Genomic DNA, 16736 nt, shown 5'->3' on the forward strand with positions numbered 1-16736 from the left:
GACCTGAGGCCGAAATTGAACCTGGATCCCTGGCGCTGTGAGGCAGCAGTGCTAACCACTGTGCCACCATGTCGCTACCATTGGTTCATTTTTAAGAGAGGAGATGTGATGGGAGTAAACAATTACTGGAGATATATATATATCTGTAAACGAATTATGGTGAGCGGGCCAAGAAAAGATCAGTCATGGTCTTATTAAATGGTGAAGTAGGCTTAAGGGGCCAGATGGCCTACTCCTGCTCCTAGTTCTTATGTTGGTTCTTTTTGATGTTTCTGTAGAATATTTAAAATTTTAACTTTATTCTACAGGCAATCGGTATGTCTGGTAAACATTTAGCTCAAGGGTTGTAAAAGCAAACTAATTACTCAATACAGCTAGGAATTTATTACTTTAGAGCTATTGGAACTGGGACAGTCATAAGCTAGAAAGTAAAGTTGCTTCTTTTTATCCTTAAGTATTATTCAAATGTTAGTGGATAAGCTGCTCTATTTGTTAGAGTTGTATTTAAACTGTGCTACATAAATAAAGTTTGTTTCACTGTAAAAGATCCCTACTTTGTCAGTGGAATCATTTATACTAAAAATGAAAATTTGTTGGGGTCCAGTCTGGCTTGCTGATGTAACCTCGGGGTCTGGTTTGGGATCCTAGCAAAGAGAAGCATCCCACTGCTTCTTCCCCATGGACCTACAAATATTTTCTTTTTGGTAATAAAAATTCCAGACTTTGATATATTGGGTATGTTCATCTCTGTGTACAGTGTAAATTCTTTGATCAATGAATTGTTTGACTTATTCTTTGCAGACCTTTGCAAGTAGAAGAACCTTTCACATGCTATTCTACACACAAAGCCAACTATATCAGATTAATCACTGAATCCCATTGTTACTGACTCTTGATCTATGTGGACTATCCCACCATTGTACACCAATCTGATTTGGGTCAATTTAAGAAGGAACATGATGCAAGACAAGCAGCTAGGTGGTTAGCATTGTCCTCAAGTATTTTGTACAGTTCAGTGTCTCATTATTTAAGAGGGTTTTCCATAAGTGATAGATTTGGTCAAACGAAACCAAACCCTTAATCTGCTGACTGTTATATACTTCTGATTCGCAGCAGTTTGAAACAAGTTCAATTCCCGGCCTGGATGACTGTCTTTGTGGAGTTTGCATGTTCTCCCCATGTCTGTGTGGGTTTCCTCAGGGTGCTCCAGTTTCCTCTCAAAGTCTAAAAGATGTGCTAGTTAGGTGCACTGACTTGAACGGGCGCAGGAGTGTGGCGAAAAGGGGAATTTCACAGTAACTTCATTGCTGCATTAATGTAAGCCTTACATGTGACTAATAAATACATCTTCTAACTTTAAGTTACATCATTGTGTGCATAATTTTGGATTAGATTACTAGGTAAGGCCATTGAAGTGGGCAATGTAAATGAACCTAAGGGGATTGATTGAGTTTATAAAGAGTTGTGGTGAGAATATGAACATAGAACACTACAGCACAAACAGGCCCTTCGGCCCACAAGTTGCGCCGATCACATCATCACCTACCAACCTACAGACCTATCTATAACCCTCAATCTCATTAAACCCCATATACTCATCCAGAAGTCTTTTAAAAGACCCCAGCGAGTTCGCCTCCACCACCACTGACGGCAGCCGATTCCATTCACTCACCACCCTCTGAGTGAAAAACTTACCCCTAACATCACTTCTGAACCTCCCTCCCCGCACCTTAAATCTGTGTCCTCTCGTAGCGACCATTTCAAACCGGGGAAATAGCCTCTGAGAGTCCACCCTATCTATTCCTCTCAACATTTTGTAAACTTCTATCAGGTCGCCTCTCAACCTTCGTCTCTCCAGGGAAAAGAGTCCCAGCTCCCTCAACCTAACTTCATAAGGCATGCCTCCCAGTCCAGGCAACATCCTTGTAAATCTCCTCTGCACCCTTTCAATAGCTTCTACATCTTTCCTATAGTGAGGCGACCAGAACTGCGCACAATACTCCAAATGAGGCCTGACAAGGGTCTTATAAAGTTGCAGCATTACCTCCCGACTCCTAAACTCAAACCCTCGATTAATGAAGGCCAGTACACCATACGCCTTCTTGACCACCTCCTCCACCTGCGAGGCCGATTTAAGAGTCCTGTGGACCCGGACCCCAAGATCCTTCTGCTCCTCAACACTACTCAGGCTTCTGCCCTTGATAGTGTACTCGTTCATCCCGTTGGTTCTGCCAAAATGGACGACTGCACATTTATCCGCGTTGAAGTCCATCTGCCACTTCTCCGCCCAGTCCTGCATCCTATCTATGTCCTGCTGCAACTTTTGCCATCCTTCCAGATCATCCACAACACCACCGACCTTCGTGTCATCAGCGAACTTACTTACCCATCCCTCCACTTCCTCATCCAGGTCATTTATGAAAATGACAAACAACAAGGGTCCCAGAACAGATCCTTGAGGCACTCCGCTGGTGACTGACCTCCATTCAGAAAAAGCCCCATCCACAACCACTCTCTGCCTTCTGCAGGCAAGCCAGTTCTGGATCCACAAGGCCAAAGGCCCTTGGATCCCATGCCCTCTCACCTTCTCAAGAAGTCTTGCATGGGGGACCTTATCAAACGCCTTGCTGAAGTCCATGTACACTACGTCCACGGCACTTCCTTCGTCAATGTGTTCAGTCACATTATCGAAGAACTCAACTAGGCATGTAAGGCACGACCTGCCCTTGACAAATCCATGCTGACTATTCCTGATCATGTCAAACCTCTCCAAATGTTCGTAAATCTTGTCCCTCAGAAGCCTCTCCATCAGCTTACCAACCACTGAGGTCAGACTCACCGGTTGGTAATTTCCCGGGCTATCTCTGTTCCCTTTCTTAAAAATAGGAACTACATCTGCAATCCTCCAATCCTCCGGAACCTCTCCCGTCTCCATTGACGACGCAAAGATCATCGCCAGGGGCTCTGCAATCTCTTCCCTCGCCTCCCACAGTATCCTGGGGTACATCCCATCTGGTCCCGGCGACTTATCTACCTTGATAGAATTCAAAAGTTCCAACACATCCTCCTCCTTAATATTCACGTACTCAATCCTTTCCATCTGCTGCAAATCCATAACAAAATCTCCCAGATCGGCTTCCACCGTGAATACTGAGGCGAAGTACTCGTTAAGCACCTCCGCCATTTCTTCTGGTTCCACACAAACCTTTCCCCCCTCACCTTTTATAGGTCCTATCCCTTCTCTTCTTATCCTTTTACCTTTCACATATTTATAGAAGGCCTTGGGATTCTCCTTAATCTTACCCGCCAAGGTCTTCTCATGACCCCTTCTGGCTCTCCTAATTTCCCTTTTAAGTTCCCTCCTACAGTCCTTATACTCCTCAAGATCTTTAACATCTCCTAATTCCCTGAACCTCTTGTACACCTTCCTTTTCTTCCTGACTAGGTTCAACACATCCTTTGTGCACCACGGTTCCCTCGACCCACCAAAACCCCCTCGTCTCATCGGAACGTTGTCATTCAGAGCTCCAGACACACATTCCTTGAATATCTGCCACCTTCCTTCGGTACTTTTCCCTAAGAACGCCTCCTTCCAGTTTATTTGTCCAAGTAACTTCCTGACTTCTTTGTATCTCCCCTTACCCCAGACAAACACCTTCCTAGCCTGCCTGATCCTATCTCGTTCCAACGCAATTGTGAAGGAGATAGAATTATGGTCACCATATCCAAGATGCTCTCCTACCGAAAGATCCATCACCTGCCCTGGTTCATTCGCCAGTACCAGGTCAAGTACAGCCTCTCCCCTCGTAGGCTTGTCCACATACTGCGTCAGGAAACCCTCCTGAACACATCTAACAAACTCCTCCCCATCTATACCCCTTACCCTAGGGATATTCCAGTCGATGTTTGGGAAATTGAAGTCTCCCATCACGACAACTCTGTTATTAAAACAACTCTCCAGAATCTGTTTCCCTATTTGCACTTCAACTTCCCTGTCACTATTGGGCGGCCTATAGATTACACCCAGCAAAGTTTTTGACCCTTTGCTGTTCCTAACTTCCACCCACAGAGATTCTGTAGACAATCCCTCCACGACATCCTCTTTCTCTGTAGCCATGACACTATCCCTGATCAACAGTGCCACGCCACCACCCCTTCTGCCACCCTCCCTGTCCTTCCTGAAGCACCTGAAGCCTGGCACCTGAAGTACCCAGTCCTGTCCCTGAGACATCCAAGTCTCCGTAATGGCCACCACATCACAATCCCAAACAGCTATCCACGCCCTAAGCTCATCTACCTTATTCACTATACTCCTTGCATTAAAATATATACACTTCAGCCCCTCAGTCTGGGCATTTCCCATCTCCACCACCTGTCTAACCTCCCTCCCATACTGCCTGCGGTCCTCCCCTACCTGGGAGCGAACCTCCTCCGTCCCAGTTTCCCCATCACAGTTCCCTCCCCCCATCCTTTCTAGTTTAAAGTCCCCCTGGTAGCCTTAGCCAGTCTTCCCGCCAAGATACTAGTCCCCCTGGTATTTAAGTGCCACCCGTCCCTACTATAGAGGTCCCACCTACCCCTAAAGAGGTCCCAGTGATCTAGGAACCGAAATCCCTGCCCTCTACACCAGTCCCTCAGCCACGCATTCACCCTCCACCTCATTTCATTTCTTCCCTCATTCTCCCTTGGCACAGGCAGCAATCCTGAGATTACTACCTTTGCTTTTCTCTTCCTCAGCTGCCTACCCAGTTCCCTATAGTCCTTTTTCACGAGTGCCTCCCTCTTCTTACCTACATCAGTAGTACCTATATGTACTACTACCTCCGGTTCCTCACCCTCCCCTTTCAGGATGTCTGGGACCCGCCCAGAGACATCCCGGATCCCAGCCCCAGGGAGACAAACCACCATCCGCGACTCCCTTCTACGTCCACAAAAACGCCTGTCCGCGCCCCTCACTGTGGAGTCCCCTATTAACACTACCTTTCTGCTTCCCTTTTTGATTTTTTGGCTCACTGGCTCAGCTCCAGAGAGCTGGCCATCGCTTCCTCCCTCAGATGAGCTGTCCCCCCCAGTAGTACTCAGGCCGGAGTACTTATTTTGAAGGGGGACATCCACCGGAGTGCTCCCCATCATTATATGGTCATCATTAGGATCATAGATTTCCTACAATGCAGAAGGAGGCCATTCAGCCCATCAAGTCTGCACCGACTCTCCAACGGAGCATCTTACCCAGACCCTATCGCTGTAACCCCACGTATTTACTTCACTAATCCCTCTAATTTGTGCATCTAAAGAGAAATTTAGCATGGCCAAGCCACTTAACCTGCACATCTTTGGATTGTGGGAGGAAGCTGGAATGCCCAGTGGAAACCCACACAGACACGGGGAGTATGTACAAACTCCTGTGCCATCATGCTGCCCTTTGATATGGATAGATGGGAAATAATCTGTCAAAAAGGGATGGACTTTCCTGTGACTCTTTCCCAGGTCTCAAACATGCTTATGTTTTTAATTTAGTGCACCGAAAGATATATTCATCAATACTTTAGCAAATCAACATCAACTCTGTTCATTTCTGATCCATCCATTTTTCAGCGAAGACCTCCATTGAGAGATCATAAGCCGAACAAACAGAATTATTAATATGTTATAAAAATTATGTGTTATAAAAATTTGAATAGGATTCATAGGACAATAGTATATAAAAGATGTGTTACTATTAGAATGTAATATTACTTAATATTATTAACTAGTAGCTCTTAATTTAAAAATGTAATTGTAACACATATTCTCAAATGCCTTATGTTAATTTTTTTAGTTTAAAATTTTATTTATTATTGTTACAAGAAGGCTTACATTAACACTGCAATGAAATTACTGTGAAAATCCCCTGGGCGCCACACTCTGATGCTTGTTCGGGTACACTGAGGGAGAATTTAGCATGGCCAATGCACCTAACCAGCATGTCTTTCAGACTGTGGGAAGAAACTGGAGCACCTGGAGGAAACCCATGCAGACACAGGGAGAATGTGCAGACCCTGCACTGTCACCCAAGCCAGGAATCGAACCTGGGGGGATCCCTGATGCTGTGAGACAGCAGCGCTAACTACTGTGCCACCAATGTAAACCAACATTTTAAAAAAACATGAAGATATCTAGTTATGTGTGGAAAGTGCCATTCATCTAATTGTCATTTGTAAATTAGATCAAAAAATATATGAATGCTATTTCCTAATTAGTTTATTAAATTAATCAGGTAGGAACTGCAAGTTCTGATTTATATGTTACAATGTTTTCATGTAAATGTGTAAATTATGTCAAATTCTTATTTTGAACTGTTTTGATTGCATTATATTTTTATCTCTGAGTTCGGGGGCTTATTAGAGGAGAGTATTTTTTTTCAAATATCCTTTGATTTATTTGCATATTAGATCAAATTAATATTTAGCAATAATACATTTTCTCTAAAAGACCAATGATTTATTCTCAATAAATCATAATGGGTGGAATTTTATAGACTTAAGTTGTCGGGGGAAAAAATTCTAATTAATCTAATTTACATATTGCAATGTAGATATGGATATTAATTGAATCATAAATTTGCAATTCCAGAGCAGATAAAAATAGCATTGAAGACTTTTTATAGAATTACCATTATCAAAAGAATTTTATACTCATAATAATGAATAATGTCAATGCTGGAAAACAGAACAATTAAAAACATAGGGAAGACTGAATGTGAAAGAAGGGCCTATCTAACTTGCCTTCTTTTCATCCTGGTAGTTGCCTGGCAATGGTAGAGTTAGTCATAGTGATTAATCACTCTTAATTCCCTGGCAATAAACCCCAGATGGGAGACAAGAAATGAAAGAATGGTAAAGAGCTTTGGGAACCATGGACTGAATCCCTCAGTGTAAAAGGTTAGGGAGGAATGCAGGGGTCAGATCACAACATTAGTGAGGAATACTCCAATGGGCATGGGGACCCAAACCTATGTGTCCACCCCCCAGTCTTCCAAGTTTCACCCTGCACCTGGGCACTTGACTTTGGCCTCCCCCACCACAGGCAATATCTCAGTAGGGATGGATCAGTGATGGGCACTGTGCCACTTCTAGGTTACCTATTTAATGGCCAGTCCTCCATTTGCCATCCTGCCTCTGTGGTGATGTGGAAGAGAGGAGGGGAGGGAGGAAATGGCCATAAAATTTTGGCCCTATGTCAAAAATCCTCTCCCCCTCAGAGTGACATTAAAAGTTCAGATGCAATGTTGAACATATTCAAAGCATTAGTAACTGGAGTACTGTGCTCTGGGGAGGATGTTGAAGTATGAGAGATTGTACAGATTTTTCATTTTATTTTCATTTTAATTGGGAGCTCACCTGCTCAGCCAATAAAATACATTTGAAACATAGCCACTGTTTTAATGAAGCAGACAATTTCTCCACAGCAAGCTCCCACAAAGAGCAATGTGATAATGACCTGATAATTTGTTTTAAAGATATTGGTTGGGAGACGGAGTGGGGGGGGAAGGGCCGGGTAAGATACTCTGTCAGAGGATCAGTGCCTGCTCAATGGGTTGAATGGCCTCCTGCACTGTTGGGATTCAATAAGTATCGATCAGCATACTGGGATCATGGATAAAATGTCATGAATTCTCAAAGGGCAGATGGGGCTTTGGTAACATGTCTCATCTGAAAGGAGTACTGGGATTTTGAGCACTTTACAATTGGAAATTTGATGTAAGAAGGAATAGGTCAGGATTGAGTAATGTTATTCTGATTTGATTTGATTTATTATCACATGTATTAACATACATTGAAAAATACATTGAAAAGTATTGTTTCTTGTGCGCTATACAGACAAAACATACCGCTCATAGAGAAGGAAACGAGAGAGTGCAGATTGTAGTGTTACAGTCATAGCTAGAGTGTAGACAAAGATCAACTTAATAAGAACATAAGAACATAAGAAATAGGAGCAGGAGTAGGCCATCTAGCCCTTCGAGCCTGCCCCGCCATTCAATAAGATCATGGCTGATCTGTCGCTGCTCAGTTCCACTTTCCCGCCCTCTCCCCATAACCCTTAATCCCCTCTCTTATCAAAAACCCATCAACCCACGTCTTAAAAATATTTAGCGAGGCAGCCTCCACCACTTCAATGGGCAGAGAATTCCAGAGATTCACCACCCTTTGCGTGAAGAAGTTCCTCCTCAACTCCGTTCTAAACCGCCCCCCTTTTATCTTGAGGCTGTGCCCCCTAGTCCTACTGTCTTTTTTGAGCGGGAAGAGTCTCTCCACCTCTATCTTATCCATCCCATTCATCATCTTATACGTCTCAATGAGATCTCCCCTCATTCTTCTAAACTCTAACGAGTACAAGCCCAGTTTATTCGGCCTCTCCTCATAGCTCAACCCCCTCAACTCCAGTATCAGCCTAGTAAACCTCCTCTGCACTCCCTCCAAGGCCAAAATATCTTTGCGCAGGTGCGGCGCCCAAAACTGCACACAGTACTCCAGCTGCGGCCTCACCAATGCCCTATACAGCTGCAGCAAGACCTCCCTACTTTTATACTCAATCCCCCTCGCTATGAAGGCCAGCATCCCATTCGCCTTCCTGACCACCTGCTGCACCTGCAAGCTGGGTTTTTGCGACTCATGCACAAGGACCCCGAGGTCCCTCTGCACCGTCGCCTGCTGCAGTTTTTCGCCCCGTAAGTAATAGTCCTTCCTACCATTCTTCCTACCAAAGTGGACCACCTCACACTTGCCAACATTAAATTCCATTTGCCATTTCCTGGCCCATTCGCCCAGCCTATCTAGATCAAGGTAAATCCATTCAAAAGTCTGACAGCAGCAGGGAAGAAGCTGTTCTTGATACGCTACCTCAGACTTTTGTATCTTTTTATCGCTGGAAGATGGTGGAAGAGAGAACGTCTGGGGTGTGAGGGGTCCTTAATTATGCTGGCTGCTTTGCCGAGGCAGCAGGAAGTGTGGACAGAATCAGTGGATGGGAGGCTGGTTTGCGTGATGGATTGGGCTACATTCACCACCTTTGCCATTCCTTCTGGTCTTGGGCAGAGCAGGAGCCATACCATATTGATCACTTAGAGATTACAACATGAAAAACTGCTTTGGCTCAAGTAATCCATGTTGGGACTCATCCACTGGACAACATAGCAAGATACAACCAGGTGTAGGTTGCCAGCATCTTGACCACATCCCACTATACAATGAGATGATGGGCTGATAGGTGTCCTAATTCCATAAGCTTGGCTTTGTCCAATATTGCCCTGGTTGACAAAAATCTGTCCATTTATAATTTAAAATTGCCAACTGATTAAGCATTGCTTGTCATTAGTAGGGCCTGGCTCACCTACTCCCAAAGCTGATGTGGAGTGTTTTACAGCAGAGGGGGGGGAGGCTTAATGAGGTCCATATAGAACTTTTGCCCACCACTGCGATCAGGAAATGGCACCCTGCCCTCTTCCCCATCCCAACTTCCCTTCCCACCCTTTGAGAAACTTTTTATAAAAATTGGTTATCCACTCCCGCCCGACTGCCGTGAGTAGTGGCATGGGTAGCACATTATCCGTTTGATAGGAAACCAAATTAATCCTTAGTTATCTATTTAAATATAGTGGGCGGGCTGTCAATTTAGGCATCTTTTCACCCCCCCCTATTATCAGGGATGTGTGCGAAAGTAGTGGGGTGAGGAGTTGCCCTATTTTATGTGTCCACCTGTCTGCCGAAAGCACACCCAGCGAGAAATGTAAAATACAGCCCCAGTTGTCCTCTAACCAGGATTTTGTATAACTATAGCATGACTTTGTTCCCCTTGATTCTAGTCCTATAGAGAAAAGCCAGCATTTTATCTGGCTTTTTGACCTTTTTTGTATATGTTCATGACATTTTAATGATCTATGTACCTGGATCCTAAGTCCCTTTTGCTCACTTTTACAATTTAAAACGTACCCTGTGCTATCCTTTTTACAGATGACCTCATAGATTTGCCTCTGCTTTGACAATTTACAATTTGTCAACACCTTTTTATAATTTTGCATTCCAAAGACACAATACCACCCATATCCGTGCCACCAAGCACTCTTAATCCCATGCATCCAACCTGACCTCATGATCCTTTACTCTCTCAACCACCTTACTAACCTGTTCTTAAACAGGTCTGTTTCCAGTCATTATCTCAAATAATGCATCAAAATTCTCTGCGAGGGTCTTTCTCCTGCTTGTTCTCCATGCTAAATTGCTTACATTTAACCTTTTGTTAAATGTTCTCTTGTTCTTGACTTCCCAGTCTTGGGGACCGATGTGAGGCTGCATCGTTTAGCAGGATTGCCTCAGTATATTTTGGAGTCCAACTGGCATTTGACTCAAAAGCTCCCATTGATATGTAGATGCCAAATGACTCTCAGGCTTATTTATAGACTGGGAAACCTGTGAGCTGTCTCATTCTTTGCTCCAATTCACTGCTTGATCTGTGAAAAAGCAAAAACACACCTGAGCGAATTGTGACTCACCTGATCTAAATCCAGGCTGTTTAATTTCTCTTCTGCGGAACCTTGGTGTGGGAGGATGTAGAGTTCTGCTGCAGTTGGTAAACCCGGGAGGATGGCTAACAGCATCTGTTGCTCGGGTATGGCTGTAACCTATAGAACACATGGCTACATTTCATTATCTACAGAGAGACCTCCCGCAAACACAAGCCATCTTAAGTTTATAAGTTCGTAAGATATAGGAGCAGGATTAGGCCATTCGGCCCATCGAGTCTTCTCCGCTATTCGATCATGGCTGATATGCTCCTCATCTTCATTTTCCTGTCTTCTCTCCATAACCCTTCAACCCATTAACAATTAAAAATCTGTCTAACTCCTCCATAAATTTATTCACTGTCCCAGAATCCATCGCATTTTGGAGTAGCGAATTCCACAAATTCACAATTCTTTTGGAGAAGTAGTTTCTCCTCAACTCTGTTTTAAACTTGCTACCCCTAACCCTAGGATTTTAACCTCTCGTCCTAGAATGCCCCACCAGATGAAGCATCCGCTCCATGTCTACTTTATCCATACCTTTTGTATAATCTCAATTTGATCTCTCCTCATTCTTCCAAATTCCAGAGAGTATAGTCTCTGGCAGTCATTTAAATGAAACATATGTCAAAAAAGCAGGCAATCACATTGATAAAACATGCAGTCACAACGGCTGGGATTTTGTAGGGTTGACAGGAGTCTCACCCACCTCCCGGACAACCAGCGGGGAATAACTGTCAGTTCTGTGGCAGTTCCTCAATGGGATCGAGTGCCTTTCTGGCACTTAGCTGGCCATCACCATACCAGCCCCTGTGCAACTGATATCCCCATTGACCACTGAGTAACAAACCTACCAGGAATCTCCTTTCATCTCCTTCTTTGGCACCATGTCAATCCATCTGACGTTTCTGCTGCAATTAAGGAGTAATCTTGTAGGAGTTAAACCTGCAGCTTGCTACATTGGCTGGCGGGGAGCGCGGGGGGGGGGGGGTGGTGGGGTGGGGTGGGGAGGGGAAGGGGCATGAATGGGGTTTCACATGCAGTGAGGTTAGGGCGGGAGATGTTCAAAGGAAAATTGTCTCCTTGACCCTGTAGGGCTCCTTTCTTCTCCAACTTACTTGTCCGAGAGTTCTTTTGACAAGCTTACTGAGATCGTGCCTCCACTCTGGAATATCCGGGTTGTAATCTTCCAGGTTTGGTGTAAAGGACAGTAGCAATGAGCGGTAAGAATCTGCAGGGTGAAGACAAGAGGACTTTGTGAAAAGAGTTATGTTTTTCAGGGTTTTGCTCAGGATGCGTTTTGGACAGAACAAGAAAGCAATTTTCATTTTCAGGAGTCGCTTCAGAGTCACTCCCTTTGCTCAATAAAAGAAAGCGTTGTTCCAATTTTTTCCCAGTTTTTTAAAAAGAAATCTCACAGTCTGAAGGCTTTCACTGTCAATCCATCTTTCAACAACAACACACGTGCATTTCTACAGCACCTTTGAAAGTAGTAAAGCATGTCAAGTTGCCTCACGAGAGCAATATCAGATAAAAATTAACACAAACCGAAGGAGTCATTAGCACAGGTGGGGGTGGGGGGGGGGCATTGTCAGAGAGGGGGGTTTTAAACAGGGTCTTAAAGAAGGAGAGAGATGACCAGGGTCAGGGAGGAAATTCCAGAGTTTAGGGCGTGGTTTGTCTCATGGCCCAGTTTGTTGATGGTGCGAATGGCAATGGCGATTGCCTACACTTGTGGTCAATTCTGGAACTATCCTTTAGAATGTAGAACAGTACAGCACAGAGACAGGCCCTTCGGCCCACAATGTTGTGCCGAACATGACACCAAAGTGAACTAATCCCTTCTGCTTGCCTTTTCTCCTTTAGCTGCAGGATTTCATTTCCAAAGTAAGAAAAGTCTGATATGCTGGATCAGATTTCTTTTATGCTTCTGAGGTTTGTGGGAACTGGTGGCAAGGCCAACATTTATTGGTCACCCCGAGTTGCCCTTCAAAGGCTGGCAGTGAGCAGTATGTTTCCTCTCAGTTGTGCAGTCACACAGCCACTGTGACAGGTCAGAAGTTTCTGTGCGGGCAACAGACAAGTCATAGAGGCCCTACAGTGCAGAAGGAGGCCATTCGGCCCATTGAGTCCGCACTGACCACAATCCCACCCAGGTCCTAGTCCCGTAATTCCACACATTTACCCCGCTAATCTCCTGACACTAGGGGCAATTTAGCAAGGCCAATCAACATAACGCACACATCTTTGGAGTGTGGGGAGAAGCAGGAGCACCCAGAGGAAACCCAAGCAGACACGGGGAGGACATGCAAACTCCACACAGACAGTGACCTGAGGCTGGAATTGAACCTGGGTCCCTGGCACTGTGAGGCAGCAGTGCTAACCGCTGTGCTACCTTGCCACCTTAGTCCCATGGGCGGGGGGGGGGAGGTGGTGGGGAGCGCGGGGTGGCGTACACTCCAAAAAAAACTAGAGGGTATGGGATGCAAACGTGGCAGTTTGGTCCTACTCCTGTCAGCCATTTCAGCAGGAAGTTAAAAGTCAACCATATTGCTGTGTATCTGAAATCACTTACAGGACAGACCAAGTGACAACAAGAGGATTTCCATCTCTAAGGAGCATGAGTGAACTAGATTGGTTTTCACAGTAATCTGGTACGTTTTTGGTCACGACTACTACACCTTTTACATGGGTTTTTAATTTCAGATTTATTTCATTATCCAAATGTTAAATTCCCTAGCTTCTCTGGTGGGATTTGAATACATGGCCAGAAATTTTCAGCTCCCCCCCCCTCCCACCCTTACCCCACCCAACTCACCCTCCCCGGTGGATTTTCCCACAGCAGGGATGTCTCGCTATCGCCCTCCAGTGGGATCTTCTGGTCTGAGTCTACAACAACTTGTGTAATTGCCCTTCCCATCGCTGAGGAACCCACAATGGAGGTTGGCTTCAGTGGGTATGGAAGATACCACCAGTGGGAAGGGCTGGAAAATCCCACCCCATGTCTTCATGGATTATGAGTCAAATAACCTAACCATGATTCTACCATACATTGTCCTTTACGGTAAAGAAGTTTTAAAAATTTGTTCGTGATGTGGGCATTGTTGGCTGAGTTGGCATTTATTGCCCATTGCTAATTGCCCTTTGCACTTGCTAGTGTCAACCACATTGCTGTGGGTCTGGAGGCACATATAGGCCAAACCTGGTAAGGATGGCAAATTTCCTTCCCTAAAGCACATTAATGAACAAGGTGGGTTTTTTTATGACAACGATATCATGGTCATCATTAGAATTTTAATTCCAGAGGCTAACGGAATTCAGATTTCACAATCTGCTGTGGTAGGATTTGAATCTAAGTCCCCGGAGGATTATTCTGGCTCTACTGGATTACCATTCCAATGACAATGCCACTACGCCACCAACTCCCCAGATTGCTGGTGTAAGTATGGCGGGGTGGGACTGTCACAGATCCAAGTGACCTGGCAGCCATCCTTAGCAATGTTCGGATGTGTCAACCTCGGGGTGAGTTTCGAATGATGTTGCTGCCTCTGTTTGGGAGCTTATCCCGAGGTGAAGGGAGAATAGCAGATTGCTGGGGGATTCAAACACCTGCACGAGCTTGAGAGGACTGGGCAGCATTCCCAATTGTGTCTTGACTGCTGTTTCCACAAGCAAACTGTAAACTCAACAAGAACGGAAATAACAGTGAATCCTCTCTTTCCATCAAAGTGTCAGCTGTGACTGTTCAAAGTTACTTCTATCATTCCTATTCCCCAGCGACGGCTAGACAGCTGTCTGATACAGAGGTTCAGCATTGCGCAGGGCACAATGACAAATCATGATCCACAATGTCAAACCGCCATTACCGAACTCCATGCAATCTGTTTTTTTTAACGTTTATTTTTTACTTGTGTCACCAGTAGGCTTACATTAACACTGCAATGAAGTGAAAACCCCCTTGTTGCCACACTCCGGCACCTGTTCGGGTATATTGAGAGTAATGACTGGGATTTTTTTCCCTGGAGCGTACGAGACTTGGGGTGATCTTATAGAAGTCTGTAAAATAATGAAGGGCATACATAAGGTAGATAGTCAACACCTTTTCCCAAAGATAGAGGAATCTAAAACCAGAGGGCGTACATTTAAGGTGAGAGGCGAGAGATACAAAAGGATCCACTCAGAGGGTGGAGAGTGTCAGGAACAAGATGCCAGAGGCAGCAGTAGAGGTGGGTACAATTTTGTCCTTGAAAAAACATTTAGACAGTTACATGGCTAAGAAGGGCGTAGAAGGATATGCGTCAAACGTGGATAATTGGGAATACCTTAGTGGTAAAAACTGGGCGCATGGACAAGTTGTGCTGAAGGGTTTGTTTCCATGCTGTAAGCCTCATGACCCTATGATTGAGGGAGAATTTAGCATGGCCAATGCATCTAACCAGCGCACCTTTCGGACTATGGGAGGAAACCAGAGCACCTGGAGGAAACCCACGCAGACACAGGGAGAATGTGGAAGCTCCACATAGTGACCCAAGCCAGGAATCGAACCCAGGTCCCTCATGAGGCAAGGCAGAAGTGCTAACCATTGTGCCACCGTGTTTGTTTGGGCAGATGATTCCAGCATATGACAAATGTTACAGCAGAAAATCCAACGAACGTTAAAATGATTTGGCAAAAAAAATGGGGTCCTTTGCCCTATATTTTTCTCCCTGGAATTCTGGCAGCATTGAGAGATAAATCTTCCTTTGGTAATTCTTGCTCCAGAGGGAAGCGAGAGGGGGATGATGTGAAGTAATTGTTAACTTATATTTTTGTCCAACTACGAAGAGAATTTGTATCATAGTGAAGAGACCACAGGGGATAAAATGAGCATGGAGAAATGTTGAACTATCTAAAGAAGTATTTCTTTGCTCTGTGCCTATTGCATCCATAATGGCATCCATAAAACAGTGTGCTTTTTGCTCTCACCAAATACAGCTATACTCTTTATGTCTTGCAGAATAGAATTCCCAGCAGACACCTGCACCGTGACACTACTTATCCCCTCTGTGGAGAATGTAAAGGAGACGTTCTCTTCCAGGGTAATGATGGGCTGCAATAAACAACAAGAAATGAGAAAGATCAGCATAATGGAACAGGAATTGAAGAGAACACCATGAGCTGATCTATGCCACAAAGCATACAGCAATGTGAATGTTATAATGCACTAAAACCTATAAGGTCATAGTAGGCCATTTACTGTTATTAACACAATATCACAGTGGCTCGCTTCTTCAATGCAACGTTTGCAAACAGTGCAACTGAAGTACATAAAATGGAAAGTCGCAGTTTGACCTATTTTGAACAGTAAAGTCTTCCTTTGGTGGCCGAATCTCATTTATACAGCGAATCTCTCAGCTGTTATCAGCCTGAATAACAGACACACGTATACATCAAGACACAGAATAACTGACAGGGGTAATGGAGACAGTCCTGACATATCTCTTGAATAAAAACATTGAGGCAACTCGCTCCATCGAATGTGAGACTGGGTGCTCCGACACACAGTGGACAGAACACCTTTGCCCCGTGATGTTCAGATGAGGTCTAATGTTGGAGTGAAGCAGAGCAGAGAAGAACAAATCTCTGCCACTTTTGCAGCTCCTCAGCTAATTCCATTTCTTTTATCCTTTTCATATCCTAATTTATCCTAATTCCATTTCTTTTATCCTTTTCTCTCTTGCCTTCTCTAAAATCTCCTCATTTAGATCCTTTTCAAATGGTGCAATTGTCTCCGCTGCAAGAAAGGTTGTTATTTTATCCTTTCACAAGATGTGGACATTGCTCCAGCAATCATTGCCCATCCCTAATTGCCCGTGAAAAATTGGTGGTGAGCCAAGCTCTTGTACTGTCACAATCATTGCCATTTTGGTACAGTTGAGTGAGTTGCTAGACCATTTCAAAGTCAACCACGCTGTTGTGAATCTGCAGTCATGTACCAGACCAGGCCAAGATAAGTATGGCAGGTTCTCTTCTCTGAAAGACATGAGTGAACTATCTGAGCTTTTCCATGGTCAGCAATATTAACACTAGCTTTTCACTCTGGGTTTGTTTAATTCACGGAATTCAAATTCCCCAGATATCATGGCAGCATTTGAACTAATGGACAGTATTTTAAGCCTCATTCATCGTGAAAACATAAAATCCTACCCAAGGTCCA

At 44.5% G+C, this 16736-nt stretch overlaps 1 protein-coding gene across 1 annotated transcript in view; it reads right to left on the bottom strand.

Moving 5' to 3' along the window:
* Positions 1-16736, bottom strand: part of LOC145354481 (VPS10 domain-containing receptor SorCS3-like) — a 1074210-nt gene that overhangs the window by 49800 nt on the left and 1007674 nt on the right. The window contains exons 21-23 of the mRNA XM_080205878.1: positions 15506-15629; positions 11659-11771; positions 10532-10660 (exon numbers count right to left, since the gene is read on the bottom strand). Of these exons, the coding sequence (XP_080062004.1) occupies positions 10532-10660; positions 11659-11771; positions 15506-15629 (366 nt within the window). The remainder of the gene's footprint in view (positions 1-10531; positions 10661-11658; positions 11772-15505; positions 15630-16736) is intronic.

Source organism: Carcharhinus amblyrhynchos, chromosome 17 (genome assembly GCF_965287045.1).
Source record: "Carcharhinus amblyrhynchos chromosome 17, sCarAmb.v2.hapA, whole genome shotgun sequence".
NCBI classification, from domain to species: Eukaryota; Metazoa; Chordata; class Chondrichthyes; order Carcharhiniformes; family Carcharhinidae; genus Carcharhinus; species Carcharhinus amblyrhynchos.